General features: G+C 43.7%; 1 protein-coding gene and 1 long non-coding RNA gene across 4 annotated transcripts in view; one reads left to right on the forward strand and one right to left on the reverse strand.

Moving 5' to 3' along the window:
- WWOX (WW domain containing oxidoreductase) overlaps positions 1-25,672 on the reverse strand; it is a 940,194-nt gene that overhangs the window by 629,826 nt on the left and 284,696 nt on the right. Inside the window, exon 9 of one of the 3 annotated variants that reach the window (XM_080829457.1) lies at positions 5,817-6,120. The exons of the other annotated variants lie outside the window; for them this stretch is intronic. Within the exon in view, the coding sequence (XP_080685583.1) occupies positions 5,935-6,120 (186 nt within the window). The 3' untranslated portion in view covers positions 5,817-5,934. Of the gene's footprint in view, positions 1-5,816; positions 6,121-25,672 lie in introns of those variants that run through there. 3 annotated transcript variants of the gene reach the window in all.
- Positions 12,196-13,463, forward strand: LOC308358921. Its single transcript, XR_013968356.1, has 3 exons — positions 12,196-12,299; positions 12,597-12,707; positions 12,899-13,463. It is a non-coding gene; the product is annotated as an uncharacterized lncRNA (long non-coding RNA).

Raw genomic sequence — 25,672 nt, forward strand, 5'->3', positions numbered from 1 at the left:
CTTTAAACCGTACATAACTTGCTGTGTTTTTCATTTTGTGCTATACTACAAACATTTTTATAACTCAGTTAATATATTCCATATTTTGTGTTCTTATTGATTATGAATATTTCTTTAGGGGATTTTATTGCTTTTAAAATAACAAATGTTAGGTATTAAAAAAATAGAAAAACCTATTGCAGCCCTTATATTTTTCTTTCCCCTGGTAATTCTAATACATACATTTTAGCACAAAAATAACCAGAATATCTTTCTCTGTATCTTTTATACTTCCCCACACTAAAATTAAAGATCTCCTAATATACTGCATAGTAAAAGAATCAGATTTTTCAAAGGAAACCCACCATTTAATGTGTTGGACTTGAATTCATAATCCTTCCCTTCTACAATTAAAAAATTAAAGTGCCAAAAGATTATCCGCACGTAACATGATGGTTTTACATCAAGTATATATTATCTTTACTAACTGCCATTTCCGTTTATAGGCTGAAATATGATTTATATATATGATATGATTTCACTATTAATTATCAAATTGAAAAAAATAAAATCTCACATTATAAATTCTCTCCTGGAAATTAGTTTTATTATTTTTTCCATAATCCTATCACACAAGCTATAAGTGCACTGCGGCATGAACACTTTAATTTTTCCAGTTAGTTTTAAGCAAGCCCAGAGGTGAGGTTTAATAAGGATCAATGGCACTTTATCTGGGACAGGGCCTCTTCACAGCATGCAAATTACACAGTAACACTTAAAAAAAGAAATAGATTTAATTAAAAAAAAAAAGTAGAACCACAGGCTCTGGAAATTCAATTAAAGGATTTATGCAAAGGTTTGCTAGGTTTTTATATGCAGTTCCTGCTTACATAATGAGCTTTTCATATTAAAAATCAATAGGTAATCTAGACTAGAAGATCATCCCCTTAAATACATTTTTGAAATCAATTTGAAAAATAGTCCATCAACTGCTTGTGACTACTCTTGCTGCTTCGATTACACTAAAAGCAATATTTAGATTGTAAGACGTGCTATGGAATATCTATGCGTGGATATTGCTTTCAAGGGCTCTTATACTTTGGAGTGCCTAGGATGATCATCTGGTAATTCAAGACTGCGTTAGTGTAAAAATAATTTATTTAATTACCAGCAAAAGCCTACAGACGCAACCCCGTAGTATGTATAATGGTTAAATGAAAGGAAAAAGAGAGAAGAAAAGAAGGATCTGAAGGAGCGAGGGTGGGAGGGAAGGAAAGCAGAGACAGAGGCGGAGGAAGGGGGCAGATGGAAGAGAAGAGAACACAACAACCTCTTCTGAGTTAGTCCCTTTGCTATCTCAATTGCCTATTGTGTGTTGGCTACTTAGCACTTGGAGACACGCATTTCACTTTAAAACTCATTTAGGCCTTCAACTGAGGAAGCAATTAGCTAGTGCTAACTTAAGCCGACTTTCCATTCTCTGTGATAATGGGGGACAGGTCTTGAAATGAAATGAAAGCCAATGGTCCAGTTTTGTCAGTAAGTTCACAGTCCCTCCCTCCCAGCCACGATTTCCCTGGATTTGGTAACAATTAGAACACGCAAGACAGGTTTCCATGAGCCAGTCCTGGCAAACTGGAAAGCGATCCTCATGGACGGAGAAATGAACTTTGATTTCATCAAAATGAAAAGCACGGCTCGAGTTATCCCCATCCAAAGTCAGCCTTACAAAAGCGGGACGAAACTCGACAAAAGACTCATTTAATAACAAAAAGACTCTTGGGACGCCTGGGTGGCTCAGTTGGTTAAGCGGCTGCCTTCGGCTCAGGTCATGATCCCAGCGTCCTGGGATCGAGTCCCACATCGGGCTCCTTGCTCCTCGGGGAGCCTGCTTCTCCCTCTGCCACTCTGTCTGCCTGTGCGCGCGCGCTCTCTCTCTCTCTCTCTCTCTGACAAATAAATAAATAAAATCTTTAAAAAAAAAAAAAAAGACTCTTTACTCTCTCTTGCGAGAACTGGGAAGAAATAAGCAAAGTATCTACCACACCGCATTTATCCATCCACCAAAAGCTCCCATCTCACGAAAGATGCTGCTGACACGGCCAACCTGGGAGGCGGAGGAGAGCCCAGAACAGTCTGAGGATGTCCCTGCGCTCGGTACACAGTGGGTGGAGAAGACCTTGAAGACAAAGGACTTCTGAGCTTCTGGTGCTGGGTGCTGGGTGCTCCCTCAGCACAGTTTCGTGCATATCCTATTATGAGGCCACCTTTCTTTGCGATGCGCCTACCGGGATGCTGAGGGAGATGGGAAGGCCCAGGTGCCTAGCATCAGCTTTATCAAGCCCCCAGGCATGTACCCGGCAGGCACTGGAAGAATGAGCAGCACGCGTGAGGCGCTGCTGGCTGCTGTGGGGACCACGAACACGAATCCAACAGCTCCCACATGCTTACATGGGTTAGATATTTCTGTGCAAGCCAAGTGTTCCTTTTAAAAATGTTCTACTTATAAGAAAGAAATAAGAAGCAAAGGGCTGAAAAAGAAGGTGTACCTTGAAAACGTTATGCAAGGTCAAAGAAGCCGGTCAGCGAGAACCACGTATCGCATGATCCTATTTATACAAAATGTCCCAGAGAGGCAAATGTATAGAGTCAGACAGGAGATGAGTGGTGGCCTAAGGCTGGCGGATGGAATGGGATGTTGGGAGGTGACAGCTAGGAGGTGCAGGTTTTCTTTTTGGGGTAATAAAAATGTCCTAAAATTGATTGTGTTGATGGCTGTTCTACTCGGTGCATATACTACAAGCCATTAGGTTGTACACTTTCAATGAGTGATTGTTTGGTATATGAATTATATCTCAGTAAGGCCGTTATAAAAAAAAATAAGGTGCAGTTGTGAATGGCAGTCTGCGAAGTAGTAGCTTCAAGGAAAGCAAACAAGAAAATCTGAAAAGGAAGGAGCCACAGGTTGAAAAAAATATCTATGTATTTCCTACCCCATGTCAATCTGACAAAACATCTGAGCTTCCTCCGTCGCTCCAGAACATCTTCTGTGCCCATCGGTTTATAGCATGCATCGGGGTAAGATGTGCAAACATGATGTATTGGCTTCCTAGAGAAAGGAGCTGAAATCGGAATGAGCAGAACCTTCCTATGGTATGAAACGAAAGCATCAGTGTAAAATGTCCCAGGTTAGTGTGATCAAAATGTCAAATATGAAACCGTTTGTAGCAATGTGAGAGGTGTTAGTAATGGAAGTTTGAACAATGTTAACACTTAAAATTTCAGCAGAACCATTTCGATCCATAAATGTATAAAAGTCATTTTACAGTGTGCTTAACAGTCACGACCAAGAGCTGTTATAAAAGAAGATGCCCTCAATGTCACTTCATTTTCTTTTATTCTTATTATCACATTTAAATCTCTCTGTGAAAGTGGTCTTGATAGGTAACTTTATTACACGTTTCAAGACTATTCATTCTGAACAGAACTTCCTCCGAGGAATTAACAGATAAAGAGAGACCACTTTCCCCTCATCATCCCTAAATTATCCTGCGACCGCAGAACAGTGGAGTGGGGGCCGGCATGTTACGAGGCCTGGGTCTGCTATGCTACACAACGGCTCAATGATCTTAGAGGTGACTCGTAGCCTTCAGAGAACCACCGGTTGGTTGCAATGGTCCTTAGCCAACACCTCGCTATGGAACTTGCACAGACCTGCGAGGAACGAGTGGGGTGGGCAGGAAAAGTCAGGGTTGGGCCCGGCTGCGGAGAAAGAACTCCAAAAAGTAGCCCTAAGATCTGTAGCAGCTTGGAGGGCAGGAACACAGTCTGACCGTTCCTCACTTCATTGGGAGAGAAGGGGCCAAAATCTCTCCTTCCTTGCCTCTGCTCACAGGTAAGTACATCACTTAAAGCAGGTGTTGGCAAATTTGCCTGGAAAGGGATAGTTAGTAAATATTTTCAGCTTTGCGGATGGCACGTTGTCTGTTGCAGCTAATAGACTCTGCCATCATAATGCTTATAGCAGCCCCAGACCGTGCACACATGGAGGAGCAAGCCTGTCTTCCAATAAAACTTTATTTATGGGCCATCAAATTCAAATTTCATACGGTTTTCATGTATCACGAAATATTACTTGCCTTTTAACATTTTTGCAGCCATTTAAAAATGTAAAAAGAACTCTGGGCTTACAGGTTACACAAAACCAGGCAGCAGGACAGATTTGGGGCAAGGCTCTAGTTTGCTGTCTCCTGTGCTGAGCCACAGACTAGCCAGGAAGGACGAGGGCCAGTAATCCACTTCCATTTGGGACGCATTCGGCCAATACTCTGATAACAAAAGACTGTCTTCAATCTAGCAAAACCTGATGGCCTGCGCTCTCTGTTGTGCGCACTCTGCAGAACAGCAAGATGACTTAGTTTCAACGGACGGAAATTCACATTCTAAACTTAACTGAGTTTCTTTCTTAAGAAACAATTACCAAAGCCCCAGTTTTCCATTATTTAAAAATGGACAAATGCTTCTGAAACGGGTACCTTTGAACTGTTCGGTGCTAGAGACACGACGGCCTTGGTTTCTGATCTACGAGGCTGACCCGGTTCCCTCTGGCCCTGCTTAGTAATTCCATCGTTCGTGCAGCTGGACACAGGAACGGACTATGCAGCCAATCCTTTGCAGGCTGCTTCTGCATGGCTGGGGTTTTAATTTGAAATATATACAGAGTCTGATTTTACCGTGTTACTCTTCCCTCTTCCAGCTTTGATTTTTCATCACTCCTTGACCACTGGAAGCACGGGTGCCTCAGAAAAACAGGTTTGCATACTGGCCTCATCATAACTGACTGGAATAATCAAAGGAATGGATTTACTGAGGAAAGCGGAGAGTCTGCATTGTATTATATTTCTACAGAAGCACACCTGTAGTATATACAGAGTATCAAACCTGCTAACTGTCATCTGGAAGAGTTTTCGTGAATAGGGGAAAAACACTGCACGTCGCTGCATGACAGAGCTCTGAACGTTTATTTCCTAAGTCAGGCATCTACCGCATCACAACGTTTACCCAATTCCTTGGCAGGGGATATCATGAGTAGTAGCAGCAGCGGTAGGACAATCCCTGATGGTATTATTTTGGTCAAGAATGATGGGAACTGGAGGCTGGTTCAGGTCATATGATGCTCAGGTACTAGCGCCTAGAGACGTTCATCTTCTAACCAATGTGGCCCAAATAGAGATCTTTAAGTACCATGAGGTGATTCCCGTAACATAAATGTGCTTCAGTACAAAGACACAGAGGAAATGGGGCAGTAAGATGAAGAAAGCCAAGAAGTGCCATTACCACTTCAGGCACACACACAGGATGCCAAGTTCTGAGATCACATCCCACCTCGCCACAACAGAAATGCGCTGCTGAGAAAAATCCGAATGGCAAAGACAGTCTTCCAGCGCTAAAACCTGTCACTTTCCGGAAACATTGCACTGGGGTACTTCCCAAGTGAAGCAGAACACAATGATTATTTGGCGTCTGTTCAAGCAGACAAACAGGGTGAGGGATGACTTGCATTCCCAAAGAATTCTCACCCCTGAGGATTATGCAGAATCTCTCTTGAACCCGGATCCCACACTCATACTGCTACGTCTGGTAGTGGCTGGTTCGCAGGAGGGCAAACAGACCCTGGCTGACGGTGACAGAGCTCCTGACTCCAGGCTGCGGTCCTAGGGTTCGGGCCATTCCCTCTGCCATTCTTGTGACTCTTCCCTTCTGTTTGTGGCTTCATGACGACAAGGAGGCAGCTGTGCCTGTCAGCATCAAATCCACACTGCACATGGGAAGAAAGGGGGACAGAAAATACCAGCAGCCCTGCCTTTTCATCCAAGAGCAGAAGGTCTCCGAGAAGGCCTGGAAGGATTTCTGCTGATACTTGCTGGCCGGAACTGTCCTGCAGCCCCTCAGCTGCTAGGGAGGGCTGTGGAGGGGAGCAAGCATCCTCCTGCCCGCTCTCCCTACTGGGAAGCAGGCCCTGGCATCGGCACCGTGGACAACAAGAATGGGCTCTTGCATCCCCAAGAGGCTGAGATTGTGCAGAGCGGGAAGCACGGTCAATTTCTCTCCGGCTATCTCCAGAGTCATCCACATGAAGAACTTTGGGGGAAAAAAAAAGAGAGAGAGAGAGAGAGAATCCAAAGTGATTTCAAACAGAGACCCACTAGTACGTCAGGCAGGGCAAAGACCCGCTGTCTGTTTACTGTACCTGTTTCCTCGTCCTCCTGAGCACACAGCTGGACTACACTTCCTAGCCTCTTAGGTTTCAGAGATATGTGCCACTCCCAGCCTGGTCTTTAAAGTGCCTCCACATGCAAGAGCCCATGTCCCGGCCTCTTCCACCAACCTGCTGCACCAAGCAACGCAGCCTTGCAAGCCAGGGCTGGACGATGATGAACCACAAGATGGGAAGAGCCTGGGTCCCTGAGTCAGCACCTGGGGGAGAACTGCCTGCTAATCAATACGGTTTACCGTGTCTAACCCACTGTATACACGTGGGCAGCCAGTGATACCTTTAATAATACATCGATCTGAAGCGTATCCGCCTGTTCGAGTCCCTGAGTGTTTCCTCCACATCTCTGGTTCTCACCTCGAGTTGTGCAGAGACTTGTTTGAGAGCATCTCTGTCACCCAGTGCCACCTCACCCAGACTCCTGGGGCACACTCCTCCAGGGGGATGGTCCTCTCAGGAAAGCACACTTCGAGACACTTCTACAGTCCAGGTGCGAGACAGCGCAAGCTGATGACTGTGTGCCACATACTCCAAGGTGTCCTGGCAGCCTGCTCTGCTTTCTGAAGTTCAGTTTCTCGCGTCTTCTAACGAGGCCCATTTTATCAAAAACCCCTTCTGCACACTCCATGCTATGCTTCCAGGGAACGTCTGGAACGGATGATTCATGACACTGTCATTGTGCTGCACTGGAAAACTCTGTCATCTCCATTTCTGAACCCTGGTCCCTTTTCTGTTGACTTTTTGTTTGCCTTCAGCCCTTCTCCAGGTGTGACTGTGAGGAGATGCATTTAGTGGCTTAAGAGTTTGGCTTTTATAAGTGACTCTGAGCCGCATTTCCCTTGTTCTCCTGCTCCTAGATGGAAAACAAATTGCATAAGGGAAATGGTTGTATAGTACCAGTCCTTAAATATTTTACAGGCAGAAGTCTTGGTAGGTGGTTTGGAGGCTCAATTACCCTTCTCAGTAGAGGGTATAAATATCCCTGAGGGTTTACATAACAAACCCGCGGTGACTCCATGCCACTTAAAACTCTTAGTATTTACATCGGCCTCTGAAACCCATGACTCAGTGGCATTTGAGCATTCAAAAAAGAGTAAGGCCAGCGGGATGGCACAGGTGTAAAAACGAAATCCATGTACCTAACTGTCCATCTACTGAGAGGCACAATAAAGACAGCTAAACCGTATGGATTATCAGGCGTAAGACATGACGATATAGAAAGTTGCCTCTTAAATACTTTTTTTTTTTTTGGTGGTGATGGCAGGGGCAACCGGTAAAAGGAAGTCTTCGCCAGCGTCTGCTACTTAGAAGAAGCCAGAGCAGATCTGTTGTGATGCAGAATTAGGTGGCTGCGGAGTGCTGCTGAGATCAACACAGACTTTAACTGCATCAAGCTCTACCTCACCTGATCCATCTGCAACCCCCCGAGGTAACAAGCCCTATTATCCCCACGTTGTAGATGTGAATACCAAGGCCCAGACTGGCTCAGCAACCTACCGTGGGTCTGTGAGCTAGTACATAGCAGACAGAGGATTTGTACCTACGTCTGTTTTATCCCAAACCCTATGTGTGCTTTTTCCGGTGTCCTCTGTCTGGCCACAGGATTGGTGATGGCTACACAAAAGGGGTGGTCTGGCACCCCTCCTAACGGGAGCCAGAAGATGGCTCCCTCGGAACTGCATTCCTTCGGACATGTGGACACAAAAGGATGGATCCTGAAGCCAGATTTGAATTCTGGTGGATGGTGCTCCTATGCACAATTCTCTCTTTTGCTATTACTATAGGGAAAAAGAGTAAGGCAGCCAGCAATGTTGGAGCCTCAGGGTTTGGAGAGCCCAGCATTCAGCTCCCCATGGAGTTAAAAAGGGGGGGGGAGGGCAGCCCAGAGAGCATTCCTAAGTTTAAGGGGCAGATCTTCTCTGCAGAGAAAAGATGCAGAACAGGGAACAGGTAGAAAGCCACAGCAAAGTAAAGATCCGGTGCAAAAGAAATCACTGGGTACCCAGAGCTGGGGCGATTGGGACAGACTTTCTGAAAAGATCAGATCTGCTGGGTGGCTTAGAGAAGAGCAGGGGGAAGATGGATAGAAAAGAAGACATATGGGGGCGCCTGGGTGGCTCAGTGGGTTAAGCCTCTGCCTTCGGCTCAGGTCATGATCTCAGGGTCCTGAGATCGAGTCCCGCATCGGGCTCTCTGCTCGGCGGGGAGCCTGCTTCCTCCTCTCTCTCTGCCTGCCTCTCTCCCTACTTGTGATCTCTCTCTGTCAAATAAATACATAAATAAAAATCTTTAAAAAAAAAAAAAAGAAAGAAAAGAAGACATATGAATAGATATCCCCTCCCAAATCATCATGTCCTAAACAAGTATTGGAAACAAAAAGAGAAGATGAAGGTAAGAGTGGAGAGAGCTGGGGTGACCGGCTGGGGCTGGAGTCATTGTACATCCAGAAAGACGGGACACCTGGAATGTTCTAATACCATTGACAGAGTAATACAAAGTGCGCTCTTCTAAATTCTGAGAAGGGAAGAAAAAAGTTTCAGTGCTGCGTCTGTTTCAAGCTTTTATCAGCACTAATTCTAGCCCCCTTTTCCCTGAGAATTCTGAACAGCGGGAAAACAGACACTAATTAAGCAAAGCTTTATCTCCTTCTACTCTAATGAAAGCCAAGTTACAGTATATTTTTCCCTAAGATTTTTCTCCACTTAATGAAGACGTTATCCCCTAGTTTTCAAAGTCACTTTACAAAAGAGCATTCGAGAGACATTAAAGTCAGTTTAAACTAAAAAGTCTTTTTGAAGTCAATAAACAATAAAAGAACAATGAAAAGAGAGCTTTTGATGGTCCCTTAGTCTGAAGTCTTTAATTTCTGTTTTAATCTACAAGATGCGTAAGTCTTGTATTCAAACATTCCTCACCTCTAGAATACAGTAAGCTTGAAGCAAGTGTTGCATCATGTTGTATGTGTCTATATGGGTGTATATGATATGTATGTACAGCACACGCATGCACGTACATACATACATACCTCATTAACATGGATAGAAGTCAGCAGGAAGTTCTCCGCTAGAAAGGGAAGTTTTAAAAGTTTTAAAATTATTTCCATTCTACCTCTTTGAAAATTAAAAAAAAAAAAAGAAAATGGAATCTTTGGCTTTGAAATTTCATGACAAGATCAAAGACTATAATGCACATAGATTTTTCAAGGAATACATTATTAATAACACAGGCAAACACATAACGTGGTCAAGAAATGAGAAGGAAAGCACATGGTTCCGAGGCCCTGAGCAGAACCCCACGCAGGGCAGGGGCCGGGCCGCCTCTCTGAGATCTGCTCACCTGGGCATTACAGACAGCCCAAGCGCTTCCTGCCTGCTGCTCTAATGGGGGGACTGCTTAGTGCAGATGGAAGAAAAGGGGGGGAAAAAAAAAACCAAAACAGTTTAATTTGTCCCATGTGACAAGACACCTCTCATATCCGTTACCCTATTTTTCTCTATCCAGGTGAAACTTACGTATCATAAAATTCGCCATTTTAAAGTATACAATTCAGGGGCAATTAGTATGTTCACAATGTTGTGCAACCATGACCTCTGTCCAGTTCCAGAACATTTTCATCACCCCACAAGGAAACCCCGGAGCCCGTGAGCAGTCAACTCCCTAGACCCCAGCCCTGACAACCACCAATCCGCTGGCTCTATGGATTTCCCTATTCTGGATATTTCATATAAGTGGAATTATAAAATAGGTGACCTTTTGTGTCTAACATGCTAGTCCTTTCATTTAAAAAATAAACAAGGCCCATGAATGCAACTCTGAGCCTAAAGATCAGTTCTTCAAAAAGAAAAAAAATCCATGAAAACACAGAATACTTTAAAAAACATAAATTGATTACACTACTGGTACCCTCTGACGACGGGTATTATTTACCAAGGAGCAATTTATAAGTGGAGTTAATTACCAAAACAGGTTGTATAATTGGAAAATATTAACACATTCCTGGAAAGCATGCTAAATTAAAAGATCATGGGTCCATATGATTATTAGTGAAAATGCACATTATTCAGGGATATTGTTCCAACCTTTGGGCTTGGGTCACAGGCTAAAACAAATAATTGTTTACCAAATCTTCCCTCAGGGCCACTTAGGGAAAAGGCAGGGTAGGCTGAGTGGTCTGTAGGTCTAGAACAGTATGAGTTCCAACCCAGATTATTCATCCACTCGAGAAAAGAGAATTTTTATAATTCTATTTTTCTTTTCCCTAATTTCCTTATTAAAGGTCCAACAGTGTGTCCCCGAATCAGATTGGAGAGAACAGTGTCCGTGTGTTCCACAAGGGGACTGAATGGGGACCTACAGAGAAATGAAAGGGAGGGAAGAGCCCTTGCCAGGCCTCTTGAGAAATGAGGCCTCCCCGGGAAGAATGGGGTTGGGACACACTGAAATGGGGGCAGGGCTCCCCTATTTACAGAGAGAGGGAGAAATGGAGACAGATACGGGTTCAAATCCTGCCTTGGCTTCTGACATGGCCTCTAAATCATACCTTTATCCTCTAGAAAATCGGCATTGCCACTAAGATTAAATGAGATATGGGCACAGAGTGGGCACTCACTAAATTCTAGCCAGTTGGCACTACTGTTCCTAGGCCGTCACATGGTCAGGGTGCTATGCGTGGGCTGTAAGGCTGTGCTCATCAACCTGGGGCTATGCTTTCTTCCCTCCCTTTCTAGCTAGTTCCCTCCCTTCCTCCCCCATCTCTCCCTCTCCCTCCCTCCATTCATCTCTCTCTTCCTTCGTTCCTTCTTCCTTTCAGTTTGGTTGGTGTTGGATACGCCAGTGAAGCTAAGCCGGGAGTCTCTACGGATGGCTATGCCACGTCTCTCAGGGACGGGTCAGTGAGATTCCTTCCCAGGCCCTGACCAGGTCCTCATTGATGCTGGTGTGCTCTGATCAGCTTCGTCTGCTTCACGACAGGCCACACTGCCTGTGTGTCCCAGGTTCTGGTCTTCAGACCAAACGGCCAAGATTTCAGTTCTGTGGGAAGGGGAGCACGGCAGCTCCACCACCAACACACGCTGGAACGACGGTACTGAGGTCCGAAGGCCCACGGCGGGAAATCAGCAAGTTGGGCTCAACCTTTTCTTATCATCCAGCTGACGGTCTGCAAACAGGGCCCTTTAAACCCTTCACTTGAATATAAAGCTTAACTGACCTAACACATGGCAGCCTTGGGGCAAAGTAAGCATGAGAACCGCCCCAGTTTCCTGCGTCAGAGTGAGAACCGATAACAAGATTCTACGGATTCTACAGCCGCAGAATCAAACAAGATTTGCTGAGAACCCACTGTGTAGCAGGTTAGTAAGATGCGCCCAGGCCCTTTATCTCCTGAGCTCCTCTCATGGTTGGCCCCTAGGCACTCTGCCAAGCCTCACCCCACTCAAAACAAAACAAATGACCAGTCACCTGTATTTATGAATAATGACAGCTGCTCGGCACGTCTGGACAATGTTGGGTAGCTTCTTCTTTCATGCATTTAAAGAACAATGCTGCTGCAGAGCATGGAGAAATCTCCAGCCATGTGTAAATTTGCTGTTGGACACCTTGTTTTTCAAGTGTTGTCCTTTTCAGCCAGCCTGGTATTTCATCAAGCATCATAAAGGAATTTCTCCAATTAGCCTTTCCCACGGATGGACACCACCTCCCCATACCTGCAAGGGCACCTCACACTTGAAATATCCCCCCGCACACTAAAAAGAAGGCTGGTCTCGAATGCAAAATTCCTCAGTGCCCAGTCCTTATTTTCTTTCCTGTTTTCCTTCTGGCACAGCTAGACCAAATCTGTTACTGTGAACACAGAATTGCAGTGGGATATGGATTTGACACGAGGCAAATACCTCCCCTTAGCAAAGGCAAATAAAACAAAAGTTCAACGAGCCTCAAAGCCAGGGTGCATAAATGTCACTGCGCCTGGCAAGAGGGGCGATCAGAGGACACTTATGAAATCGCGGTTCTCCCGGGGTGGTGGGGAAAGGTTACCGTGTTGCGTTCGGTGGGTGTGCAGGGGAGGGGGGGAGGTGCGTGATTGCGGGTGCCCAGGAAAAACAGCAGGGACGACAGGGCGGCACCCCGGGAAGTGGCGCGGGTGGGCCGCTCCCCGAGCGCGCCTGGCGCACCCACCGCAGCCTTGCTATCCGGAGCTAATCAAGGGAAACGTAACTAGTGCAGGCGGCAGGGCGAGTTTACAACAACTGACAGTAACTATAACATACGCCAGTTTGTATTAAGATGTTATTGCACCTTTCCAGTTCTAATCACCAATTATGACTCTATTACTCCTACTTGGCAGTTCATCTGCTCCTGCCTCCGCTCAGGGCGACTTGGAGACGGACCTCTGATCTCCTGGTTCCACTTCAGTGGGCGCTCAGCACGGCGGCTGTCATCTGCAGACACTGAAGAGGTAAGGCATCGCTTTTGCTGAGATAACTATACCTGACCTTACAACAATTTACTAAGGAAATACCTGCTTAATAGCAGTGTGAGTGCAGTTTCCTTTATGCTCACGACGGCACTGCAAATTAGCGACAACAGGATAAATCTATGGCCGGCTCACTAGACACTTCATTAAATCACTGTTCTCTTGCCTTGTAGCGCGCTAATAGAATCACAGCCCTCGTTAGCTACTGAATAAAAGATCAATCACAGACTTTGAAAGCTCTTGCTACCAGCTTCCAGAGGAAACAAGGAAAAAAAAAAAAAAAAAGGAGAGTGAGCAAGAGAGAGAGAGAGAGAGCGAGCGATATTTAGGATCATCGCTGAGATTCTGAATGGCCTCGCTGCAAGTTGCTTAAATTACCTTTTCCACGACCGACTCCAACTGCAATACTCAGAGGAACTTGTTAAGCCGCCTTTCAAGAGCAGCACTCTGATATACGACTGCTAGACCCTGGTCAAAAGTTCATAATGTGCATATGTAAAAAGGTACTAAATTGCCTGAGGGCTAAAACCAGAGGAGTTTAATTGTAGCAAAATGCTGAAAATGGTCTGTTGAGGGTCCTTCTATTGGGATACTGCTGGGTCTGGCTGATTGAAGTACAGAACATAAAAGCCTTGCAACAATATTTCCTTAAATGCTGGGGAAACTGCCAGCAGTTGGTATTGCATGAATGTTGTGGTTGAAGAAAAACATTTTCCTCCCCTAAAATAAATAGAGTATTAAGAACTGCTCCAGCCCATAATTCTAAAGCATGACGGAAAAAGGGAGGGCTCAATGATAATAAATAAGGTATAATTCATAGGGCATGTCCAATCTCCTCCAAGTGTATTTTTACATGGGGCGCAGTGTAGGTACTCAGGCATGACCTGGAAGGGTTTGGGGGGGCTGCAAATGGCTCGGATTTTGAAAACAGCTTTGCGCGGCTCCTGGCTGCCTCGCCAGTCTCTGTGTTAGGCATACCCAAGTGGGGATCCTTGCAAAGGGCCGGCCCTGTTTGACGTGTCTTTATTTCTTCTTTCATTAAATCAGATCTCAAGTTCCAGCTACACATGCATTTGGCTTGTGCGGATGGGTTTCTCAACCCAGAATTCCCTACCTTCCCCAGATACACTCCCACACCTTCCCCCTTTCTGGCTTTCCTAATTAGTTCCTCATTTGGATGAGTGACAATATGAGTTCAGTGGATGGTGACTCAGATGCTAGGTGGGCCTGCGTTAAATATAGGACACCCAGGGGAAGCTACAATTTGCTAGGTGGGCTTTCTGATATATAAGAAGTGTGTGTGAAAGGTACAATTTTCGTTGAGTGTTAAATACCCATGTGCCATTTTAATCAGCTTTTAAAAAATCTGTATCAGACATGGAATTCCACACATACGTTGTGGCACCAAACTCACACAGTATGGTTGGTCTGAGAGCCACCAACGCGGCACTAGGCAGGTGTGAAACTTGAGCCGTCTCATGGGTTGCATCTGTGCCTAGAATTTGACAAATGAGATTAGCGATATCCATATCCTTACTGATATCTTTGATCAGTATTATTTTCCAAGAAAAATACTTTCCAAACTTGGAGGGAGATGCAAGTGATACCTCCTGATATAAAAGAACAGACTAAAAATGCAAATAAAGCACCCATTTAGTGTTGAACCCTGCATTGCTCCAAGATTGCTCCACCTCACGGGCCCACCCCTAACAGGTCACCTGGATTGGTTCAGAATATACTGTATTTCATACTCTAAAAGGGGTCAAATCTACTCTAGAGTTCTTCAAAAGCAAAGACGCAGCAGATCATTGGACGTGCCCACCCTATGCTGCGCCAGTCTTTTCTCCTGCAAAATGCAAATCCGAGTTATACGGGCCCACGTTCTACAGAAGTGGGCACCTTCCAAACGGCTAGTCCACTTGACCTCTGGTCTATTCCCCGTAAGTGCTGGAGAAATCCATGGACTTGAAGCACGAGTATTCGAGGAGGAAAGAAGATAACACAGAAGGAGTACACTGCAAGGTGGGTTCTTGAGTAGAAAACTAAAAAAACAATAAAGCATGAGCTGCCCCCACAGCCCTCAGCAATGGCAGCCCTGGCAGCCCGCCGGCCCTCCCCATCCTGTGATTCCCTCCAGGCCTCAGGCCGCCCATCTCAAAGGGCAGGACTGGACCTATCCTTACCACGTGCGGCTTTCTGATTCCCGACCACAGACTCGTTTGGCAGCAATACCATGCTCCATCCACAGTGTCACTCCCAGAAACCACACGCAGCCCTGGGGTTGGCGTCGGAGCCTACAGAAGCCTCGGTGCACTCTGGAGTGCGACTCAGGGAAGCAGCAAGATGCAGTGGGAAGGGCACAGATGTCAGAAGCTCAGCTCCACCCCTTACTAGCCATGGGACTGAAGCAAGGCACTCAAGTCCTCGATTTCCTCATCTCTAAAATGGGCATAATAATCTGTAATTCATTAGGTTCCTGAGGGAAGTAAAGTAATTAGAATGACATATAAAACGTAACTGTCCTCTCTACCCTCCTGTCCCCCCCGTGTAACCCTGAAGACAATCCAAAGGATGCTCAAATGAGAACACTATAGATAGAACCATCCTAAAATATGGCTGGAGGTTTCAATACAATCGCAGTGAGAAACCATGTGGCCTCTGTGGGGAAGACTGTATTCCAAAAAGGGCTTTATCTGATACTGTGGCCCACACCTAAAAGTCAACTCAAATATATGAACAGATGAGACTTATAATAAGCTAACCGTGTGCATTTATATGCACGTTTACAAGCTGATCACCCAGAACCTATCAAAAGGCATGAACATGATATCCGTGACTCACTGCTTCCATCCAAAGCCAGCTTCTTAAAGACAAACCAAAGACTTCAAAGGCCACCCTGAGAATTTGTGGGCAGCTCTCACTTTCTCAGGTTAGTTAACTGATGCTTTACCTATATGATAGGCATTTCCATTTCCATTTGCTCCAGGGGTACCCCATCCCCACTCCCATCCCCGCCCCTCCATGTGAAAAGAATGAATTCATACAAAATGTCCCAGTGAATGTGCAAAGGGACAGCAGGGAGGCCAATGTGACAGGGTCAGAGGGACATCCAGGAGAACAATGGCACTCCATTTAATTCCCACTAAAGACGCCATAGTTGAATAGCATGAGTGAAAGTGTGTACTAAAATATCCTTAAAAAATAATAATAAATTATTCCTGATTTTAAAACCATCAGCAAAATCCCCATCACCCGCAGATGGAGCTGCTGTGTGGACTGGGTTTTATGGACACTAGAGAAACACAGCCTGCTGCAGGGTTACCTTCCTGGGAAGCCACGCAGTCTGACTTTATGAATATTCTGTGTCACTTCCATACTCGGGGGTCCCTGTGTTTAACTCATCGTGTGAGCCCAGAGTCCTACAAGCCAGCGGTTTCCAGCTGAGCAAGTTAAGGCAGCGACCACACTTGATTAATTCAGAGAGAGGGGAGAGAGAGCCAAAGTGTATATTTAGTACTTTTCTAGGAGAAAATTACTTTGGATTTGCATAAAGAGAAACAATTAGGTATTTCTCTCTCAAAATACTTTGTAAAAATCTGGCTTTCTTGAATACCCCTGACCGTAAACGTCTATAAAACTATGTGTACAGGGCACATGTTTGTATAGATACAGAATCTACCTATGAAATTCCAGGCTCTACCACCCATAACCCCAACATAGACCCCCACAGAGCTTCAGTAGCAACCATTAATAGAGGCACAGGAGTTGTGGCTTTTTGTTCTAAATAGCCAGAAATTACTGAAACTGAGAGGTAAAGGCTTGCAAAATGAAATAGCTTCTAGAACTGATCGGTGAAGATCTCTATAGCATCAAAGCCACACCCATAGTTACGATGCAGCTAAATTTGGGGTCAAATAATTAACAAGAAAGGCAAAAAAAAAGGGTAAGCTAATCAAAGATGATTCTGAGATGTTCTGAAACTGGTTGAGAGAAGCCCCACCATGGACCAGTAGGGCCGGGAGAGTCAATCACTATTCTGTTATGTATATGTCTCGGGACTCTGAGGTTGCGTCTTGCAATTTTTCATCTATAACATCAAGAAGAAGTTCAGGGCGGCGGGGGGAGGGGACCTGGCTGGCTCAGCTGGAAGAACACTTGACCCTTAATCTTGGGGTTGTGAGTTCGAGCCTTACGCTGGGTGTAAAGATTACTAAAAATAAAAATAATAATAATAAGCTTAAAAAAAAAAACCACAACGCTTAACTCCCTGGCCACTCTGAAATACCCAGTTATGCAAGAAATACGTATCCATTCAAAACACTGGAAAGGCCACGTCAGTTAAAACATGAAATACATGACAGTCTCACAGGGCCATGAAAACTCTCTCAGTGAAACAAGTCTCTTGACATTTCAGGGTCCAGTTTCTAGATCTCTAAACTAATGGGGCTGGCCTGCATAATCGCCAAAGCTACTGCAGGATTGTGGCCACCGGAGACGACCAAAGGGAGCCCTAGTTCATCCTACCACACCAGGTGTTTGTGGATCAGTTCTTCCAAAGTCAAATGCTGGCCTCCGTTTAGATACTGCAATCCATTAGTTACTGATATTATCCCTCTTGGTTATAATTAATAGTAGCAACTAGCCTGGGAGAACTTCAAGCAGTCGCCCAAGTGAAGTCAATTAAATACCGAGGTGACACAGGGAATGGAAATTGTTGGAAATAAAGGGTTTTCTTCTTCCCCTGGTCCAATAAGGATGTACTAATCATTCCATTGTTTCTCCCTGAAGCCAAACACAATAAAATATAGCGCCCCCTATCGGCAGCCGCCGGTGCTCACAGGAGTTTATCTATCCCTGTGTGTGTGTACATAATAAATGTGTACATACATTCACTTCCTCAGATTGTCTTCCTTGTATTAATGCCTAAGAATTAGGTGACTTACATTCTGTTTATTTTTGAAACACTGCATAATAATATAATTTAAAATGATAATACATATGAGATGTAATAAACATTTAGGTCAAACAATGCTGTATCAATAAGACAAAACAATCTGTTGACAGGGAATGGGGAAGGGTAGAAGATAAATCCTGAGACAGAGCCTCCAGGCCAAGTTCAACCAGAGCAAGGTATGTACCCTTCATCTTTGGGTGGACTCCTGAGTTTCCTCATCTAGAAAAGGAGACCTTCCATGTGACTTCCAGCATAGAGAGTCAAGTAAGTTCTTGAGTTCAGCACAAGCTGCTAAGTTCACGCTCCTTTTATACATGCCTTTTGTGATCCTCATGAACATTATAAAAGCAGAGTCTTACAGGAAAGGCTATCAAGATTTTCTGAAAGAAAGCTTAGCCCTGGGGGAAAAATGTGAACTGAAAGAAAGAAAGAAAGAAAAAAAGAAAGAAAGAAAGAAAGAAGAAAGGGAGGAAAGGAGGGAAGGAGGGAGGGAGGGAGGGGAGTTCTGTATTTCGACCCACTAACTTTGGTTGAACTCACTTTCACTCGCTCAGGACAAACATGGAAGTCACAAAGAAACACCTGCAGAGTGAAGCTCTGTGGGCTGAAAACCTGTGCTAAGTTATTACTTTGAAAGAACCAAGAAAGCAAGGAGCAAATCTGGAGTGAATGAGAAAAACTTTTTGCTATTTTATTCAAAGTGGTGAAATGGCATATCTGTAAGAGAGCTTTTGCTGCCCCTGGATAATCCCGCTTCAGAAGAGCCGTCATCTGAGAACAGAGGAAGGCCTTGGAAGAACCCTCAATGAGGACAGCAGTAACGAAACGAACAAAAAGGGGGCAGGCAGACACACATACAATCACAGAGAACATTACCAGCCAGTCTGGACATGTACCAATTCCCCTAAGTGTGCAGCAGACTAGAAGCGTAGGATGGGCACACGTTGCATGACATTTCAACAGCGAATAAAACCATCCTGCCAGTGGCATCGCTTAAGGAAATGCTTGCAGAAATGCTGCCAGCCCACAAGGGGATGTGCCTCTTCTCTGTTCGCAATGCAAACAGCTCTTTATAAGGATGATCAGTCAATGCTGTGTGTGCTAATTTGATAGCTCCGTCATCAGATAGCATTGCAAATTTCATTGTATATTTTAAATCATGTTAACACGGTTTGTTAATGGTGGTATTCACTAAAAGGCCACAGCTATTTAAATAATGAATAGGCATGATAATTTTTAGACATATTATGGAAGTGACACGTAGATATTCTAAATATTCTCTTCTTAGAATCTGTCCTACATCATTCATTGTCATCACTATAAAGATAAATCAAGATGTTTCTGAGACATTGCAGATTCACAATTCTAACAGTTATTTATAGAGATAAACAACATACCTATCCAAAGGAAAAATACTTTATGTTAAAATATAGTCTCATATCATCTCTTTCCGATAACCCCTAAGGCAAGAATTTAATGCTACTGCTTTAGAAAAGGGAAGACAGGACAGATTTTGTTAAGCACTAAACAAAACTTTAAACGTCAGATATCTTCCGTGTTTGTTTATGCAGGCATGCGTACATGGCCATATCAACAAATCATCCACAAATGTATATATCCCCTCCGCATTACTGCCCATTTACCTCCCAGGTTCAGTGAACATATTAAAAGCTATTCCTCCTTCTAGTTCTGCAATATTTATCTCCAGGCCTTTGTATAGGTTCACAAAATTTCCAAAAGGCCAACCCTTTCAGCCTACCTATCGGTCTCTATGGTAAAAAAAAAAAATCTCTTCTTCCCAACTCACTTTCTTGCAGCCATAAAGATGGCCTCTCTCAAGCCCAAACACAATCTGCAGCCAGCAGAGGCCATCAGTGGTAGAGATTTGGAGCTTGAGCATTTGAGCCCACTGGAAAGAGCTCGAATCTCCACTCTACTGCCTTTTAGTTATGTGCCCTTGAGTGGGTATTTATGTGTCCTGACAAGCTTCCTCAGTAACGACAGGGAATACCGCTCTTCGTATGTGAGAAACAGAGAAGGTACACAGCAGGAGTCCTGGAAGACAGCAACTGCCCAATAAATGTTAGCTTTTCGTGGGTCATTCCCATCATCACTCTCTTATCACCATCATCACCGATATTAACAGAACGCTGGAAGATCCCAAATCCTCAAAGAAGCCCTCAGTGGCCTTTTTTCTTTTTGCCTTCACCTCCTACATGGATCACCACAAACCCATGTTCATTAATAGTGCCTTTGCTATACCACTCACATTTTGTTCTAAAATGAGAAATTTTATTCTTGATTTTTTGCATTTTTTTAAATTAAATTTTTTAAATATTACATCAAATATTGTTTATTTCATTACTGAGGGCTGTTTGGGGGGGGGGGGCACATCCTTAATTTTGTCCCTAGTCCTGGTCTCCACCCTATACCACTGCTGCAAAGTCTACCTGAAAGAGTCTCCTGTTTGTGTCTACAATTTCACCTCCCACGTATCCTTCAAGGCTCAGTAAAGATGTCATCTCCATTCTGCAATTTTATGTGACTACTCTTACATCGACCCCCAAAGTAGAAAACACTGTAGCAGCGGTGCCCATGCCTCCTCATGCCAGAGTTCTTGACATCTCTGCCCTGTTTAACATAAGCACCCACAGGCCAAGGATCACGATCTGCTCACTCTTGCATGTTCTACCCCCTGAGGAAGCCCATGAGGTACTCCATGAACCCTTGCCAGATAGGAGCAGATCCAATAGTTCTAAAGTGGCAATTTTCAAAGGACAGATTGCTATTTAGTGGGTGCTAAAACTGGGTCACAACCAGCACTTTAAAAAATGAAATACAACCAAGATGAAAACAGTAGACAACACTGCCCATAGTTAGACTATTTCATTAAATGTTTGTTTCAGACACACACACACACGTGCATGATACACAAAGACACACATAGGTGCATAAGCTTAAGGATACATGCATCAGGCTGTGACATAAAAAACTGGTGGTCATCCAAAAAAAAAAAAAAAGGTTGAAAAACACTGTTCTGGACCAATGAGAGGACATCTTGACCCATCGTGTACTACCCACCTGGCCACAACAATACAAAGGACAAGTGTTTCACAGTTATCCAACTCTTTCTTAGTTTGTAAAAGAATCAGATTAGCAACATCCTCAGAGACCAATCCTGGATAACTGAGAAACCGTATGATATCGGAACACACTTGCAGAGGAATTTCAGTATTGGTTAAGAACAGAATACTGGTCTTCTATCAATTAAATAACACATATTTCTGGTTGAAATAATGATCACAACAACTTGGTGACAAAAACTGCATGTGAAAAAAAAAAAAAAAAACTGCATGTGGTGAAATTGAGATTCTTCCAACCTAATTTGGCTTGGTGGGAATAACGGATACAAAGAAAAACTCATGAGACAAAAGGTGTAAAATATGTTGTGTACAGAAAACAGACGATGAAATCTTCACTGTATCATGTATCTGGGCAGGGGGAAAAGGTCCTGGTGAAAAGAATTTCAGTAAAATACTTAAAAAAAAAAAAAAGCCACAGCTAAATTATCTATGTATCCAGTTTAAAAACCTGATCAAAGTATTTAATTGACTTAATGGAATTCACCCTGTATTAGACTCCCATGGAAAAAATTGATCAGTGTTAATATAGTTCTGATTAAAATGTTTTATTCATAAACAGAGTTAAAAAAAAAAAGCCTCAGGATCAAAAGAGCAGGCTGAAATAGCTGGTTTTATCTTCCCCTCCCCCCAAGCAGATTTTGTAAGGGTGCATGCCCATCTACATGATATAACAAACCCATTTATGAGTGCTGACTGTCTGCAAGTGTCCGTGGGAACTGCGATTGCTAGCTAGCCCTTGTCGTCTTTATAAACCATCTTAAATGAATTATATCTGAAATAAATGAATTTTTCACAAAGATATATTTAAGATATAAATAGCCAACTGGAATGATGGGCACAGGAGAAAGAGAGTAGTCAAGAAATAAAAAGAAAAAGACCAAAAAGAAGTGAATATATCCTTATCATGTCGTTGAAGAATTGTGACTGCATGAGTACACAGAAACACTTACCTATCTGATTAAAAGGTTTACTCTCTGAGAAACTGGTGTACTGCTTGATAGCAAACAGTAGCTGGTGTTAATCATACAAGGACTGAAAGTGGAAATACAGGTGAAAGCTTCCCCAAATCCTGAAGACGGATGTTTTATTAAAAAGATTCATTTTTTCAAAGCTTATTGCATCGTCTCTTTCGTTGGGCGTGCACGATTCAGAAATATACCTAAAAGTTCAGACCAAGATAAATTTGCTTTTGGTCTGGTATTATTAACAGATTTAAGGGGCTATTCCTGTACTTCAACTTAAATCGCTTAATTAATTCATATTTGACCTGCTTCCAACACGGATTTAAGGTGACTAAAAAAAGAAAAAGACTCAAATAAGGGGAACAAAATGTAGAGCCACTAAAAACCAGAGGAAGCTGACATGTTCACCCTCAGCATTAATATGGTTTGCAAAGGCACAAAACGGAACCAGAACTGCAGCGATACGTTACAATTTCATTACCCAGTGAAAGATGGAACGGAAGCTCCTCAAGGGTTCTCCTTGGGATTCGGACTGAAAGGGCACCTCTAACGGGCAGGGGCATAGCTCCAACGTGTTCTACCGTCAACTTATCGACCACGTCCCTGACAATAGCTTCTTGTGTAGCCTTAGAGATCAGCAAGACCTGAGGAAGAGGTCTTACTTCTCTCCATTTCAGAGAGAAAAAGGAGACCCGAGGCCCAGAGATGTAGTGCGACGTGCCCACGATTACAGATGTCCCTCCAAGGAAAGGTGGAGACCGGGAGTCTCCTGCCTCCGACGGCAAAGCCCGGGCATGGCCTCCGTGCTAACATGGTGACACACTCTTCTTCCACACAATAGATGAACGTGCTCTTCTCGGTTCCTACACACCTTGCACCGCTGGTCGCGGGTGGGGGGAAAGAAAGGCATGGACACGTAAAAGGCACTCAGAATAGGAGAGTCCAGATAAACGGGAGCTGTGGTATTTGTCATCACTGGGCTTTGTCCTCTTGGCTCACAGAACATACGCTTATTCGGGGAAAACTCAGACTGTATTGAATGCATCTCAGATCTTAACGTTACAGACTAACGTGGAGGCAGAGTAATAGTGGACACGGCAAAGGTCAGCTTAATTTTTTTTCATTTTTCACTTTTTTTTTTTTTTTAAATTTGGCTCTGAATGAAAAAGGCCCTCACTGTGGACTTAAATATGAACCTGAGGGATGCTTGAGCCTGGCAGTGAGACAAAACGGCACTGGAAGGTGTGGTGCACGAGCGCAAGACGGAGAGGAGAGCGCTCCCTGACTTCCTGAGACAAGACCCTTGCAGGGCCAGGATGAAGGAGTTTGGTGTGCTCCCTGATGTCCCGTGCACAAGAAAGACGCCAGTTCAGTCCTGATGGTTTTAACAGAGAGAACAAGAGGAGAAGAAATCTATATTATTTTCACAACTGGATTCATTCCAGAAGCTAATTCTTTTGAAATACGTTGTATTTCTTTCTTTCTTTTTCTTTCTTTCTTTTAAACATCTTCTTAATGCCTTCTTTATAGGAAATGTGCTCAGAGTTAACGCTGCGACTTTGGCCACATTAATTTCATTACGCGGTCTCTTATGGTTATACAGTCAGTAAAGAAACAAACAACACATCGTACACACAAAAGCCAACAAGAGATGTTATGCTCTAAGAAAGAAAAACAGACACTACATTCACCTGCCCAGGAATATTAAAATATCAAAAAAAAATTTAAGTTCCAAGATTTTACAGTTGGGTTTTTTTTTTTTCTTCTAAAGAGTGAGAATACTAAGAAAACATTATGCAGGTCTCAGTAGTTGATATACAGTATTTTTTTTGGATCTGGTGAATATACTTTTTATAACTTTTCTGTGAAAGGAGGGACCTTCTAGCTCAGATTACTTGGACACTCTTACTGTTTATTCTTCCCTTTTTTGAGCAGTCAGAAGAGATTTCTCTCAGTACTTCAAATAAATAAGATATCCAGCTGAACAAACACCATACATTCCCGTGGATTACTTTGGCTTCTTAAAGAATATTTCACTTTCTTTTTTCGAAATGTAAATGATTAAAGAGACCCCATCATATGAAACTCAAAGACGAAATGTTTCCAAGTGGTGCAGATTCTCTGTAAGGTGGTATGTGGAGAAACAAAGGCCTCAGCTCAGTAAAAAAGCTTGATATTTCACAGGGGAAATTAGAATATGACTAAATAAGATACTTCACTTATACATTTTGAAGGAGAGGTTTTAGGCCATGAATACTTTCAGAATCAATATGCTTAACATTCAAAATCAATCTCTACAATATTTTCTGAAAACAGCAAAATGAAAGTATATTTCCCCTTACATTCCTACTTAAAAAACAAACAAAAGAAAACAAGAAATCCTGAAGACTATACATAGTCTGGAATAAGGCTATTCTACATGGACTTTGAAATGATCGCTGAGCCTTATCTAGCTTTACAGCTTTAAAAACAAAAACAAAAACAAAAAAACAAAAAAAACAAGTCCAGGGTCTCTGGCCAATTTTTGAAACTCAATCAAAACTCGGCAATACATGTTTCTTTAGAAAGAAAATTTGGGCCATCTATTAGCATGGTCCCCTCTACTAAAGCGGCAAGAAAATAAATATTTGACTTTAGGAAACATAATCCACACGTTTCTTTATTCTTTTCATAAGCTTTCTTATTAAAGGTCTAAATCTTATCTCCCATCATGAGGCAGAAATGCATAAATATAGAAAAAAACAAAACGGGCACTTCTGCTACCTCTTAGCCCAGAAAGAGGGAAGAAGACAAGAACACAGAAAAGATGCCAACAGGAGAGCAGCAAGACAAACATCAGCGTGTCAGGGATGCGTGCTACGGCGTGAGGCCAAGAAATGTCAGAGCCTGTGAGTAAATCTGCCACCACATAAGCCTACCAAAAGGCACTGGAAAAACCCAGTGAAACTGAACTTCTCAAGTTCTCCCTGCCTCCCAGTCTCTGCGCCACTGTGAAATCCTCCTCTTCTCCCTGTGAATGTGGGTCACACCCAGTGACTCGCTTCTAACAAACAGAATGGGCAAAAGTAGCAAGATGTCACTTCTGTGGTTAGCTTGCAAAGGGCTGTCACCTCATCTTGCCGGTAGACCATTTCCTTCCTAGCTTCCTCACTCTGATAGGGCAAGTGCCATGCTGGGAAGGTGCCTGCGGCGGGGGGCTGAGAGAGAAGCCTCTAGCTAACAGCCAGAGAAGAACCCAAGTGTCCAATCTACTAGGCCATAGGGAGCTGAATACTGCCAACACGCTCGTGACCTTGGAAGTGGACCCTTCTCCAGCCGAGCCTTCAGATTCTTACAGCCCAGCTCACGCTGAGTGCAGCCTGGGAGTTGACCCAGAAACAGAGGGCCCAGTGAAACCACACCAGGGGTTCTAGACCTACAGACACTGCAATGTAAGTAGACGGGGTGTCCTATTTATAAAAGGGCATAGGCTGAAATAGGTGCTGATGAGAAAAAAGAGAAAATTCTATATGCCAGGTCCGTTTACACTCTAATTCCAACCTCAGATCCCTTCATTCTGTTTCCCTCTCCTATGGCGAGTCTAGATGGGTCCGAGTTTCTAATGGCCTTGCTTCGGGCTCATGACCATTAACTGAGATGCAGTTGGCTTTACAGCAAATTTGGACCTTTGGGGTCTTCTGGGCCAGTCACTCCCAAGTGCAGGCCCAGCACTTTCAACAACACAACAGCGACACTGTCATGGGTTTTCCAGAAGTTGAATGTATTCCACAATCAGGTCCTATTTACAGTTTTTGGCATTAAAATACCCATTCCTTAAACATCAGTGGTGACAGTTGATGATGGTAGGTTTGTTTTTCTGGTTTCAGAACTAAAAGTACAAATCTACAT

Source organism: Martes martes, assembly GCF_963455335.1.
Source record: "Martes martes genome assembly, chromosome: 17".
NCBI lineage: Eukaryota > Metazoa > Chordata > Mammalia > Carnivora > Mustelidae > Martes > Martes martes.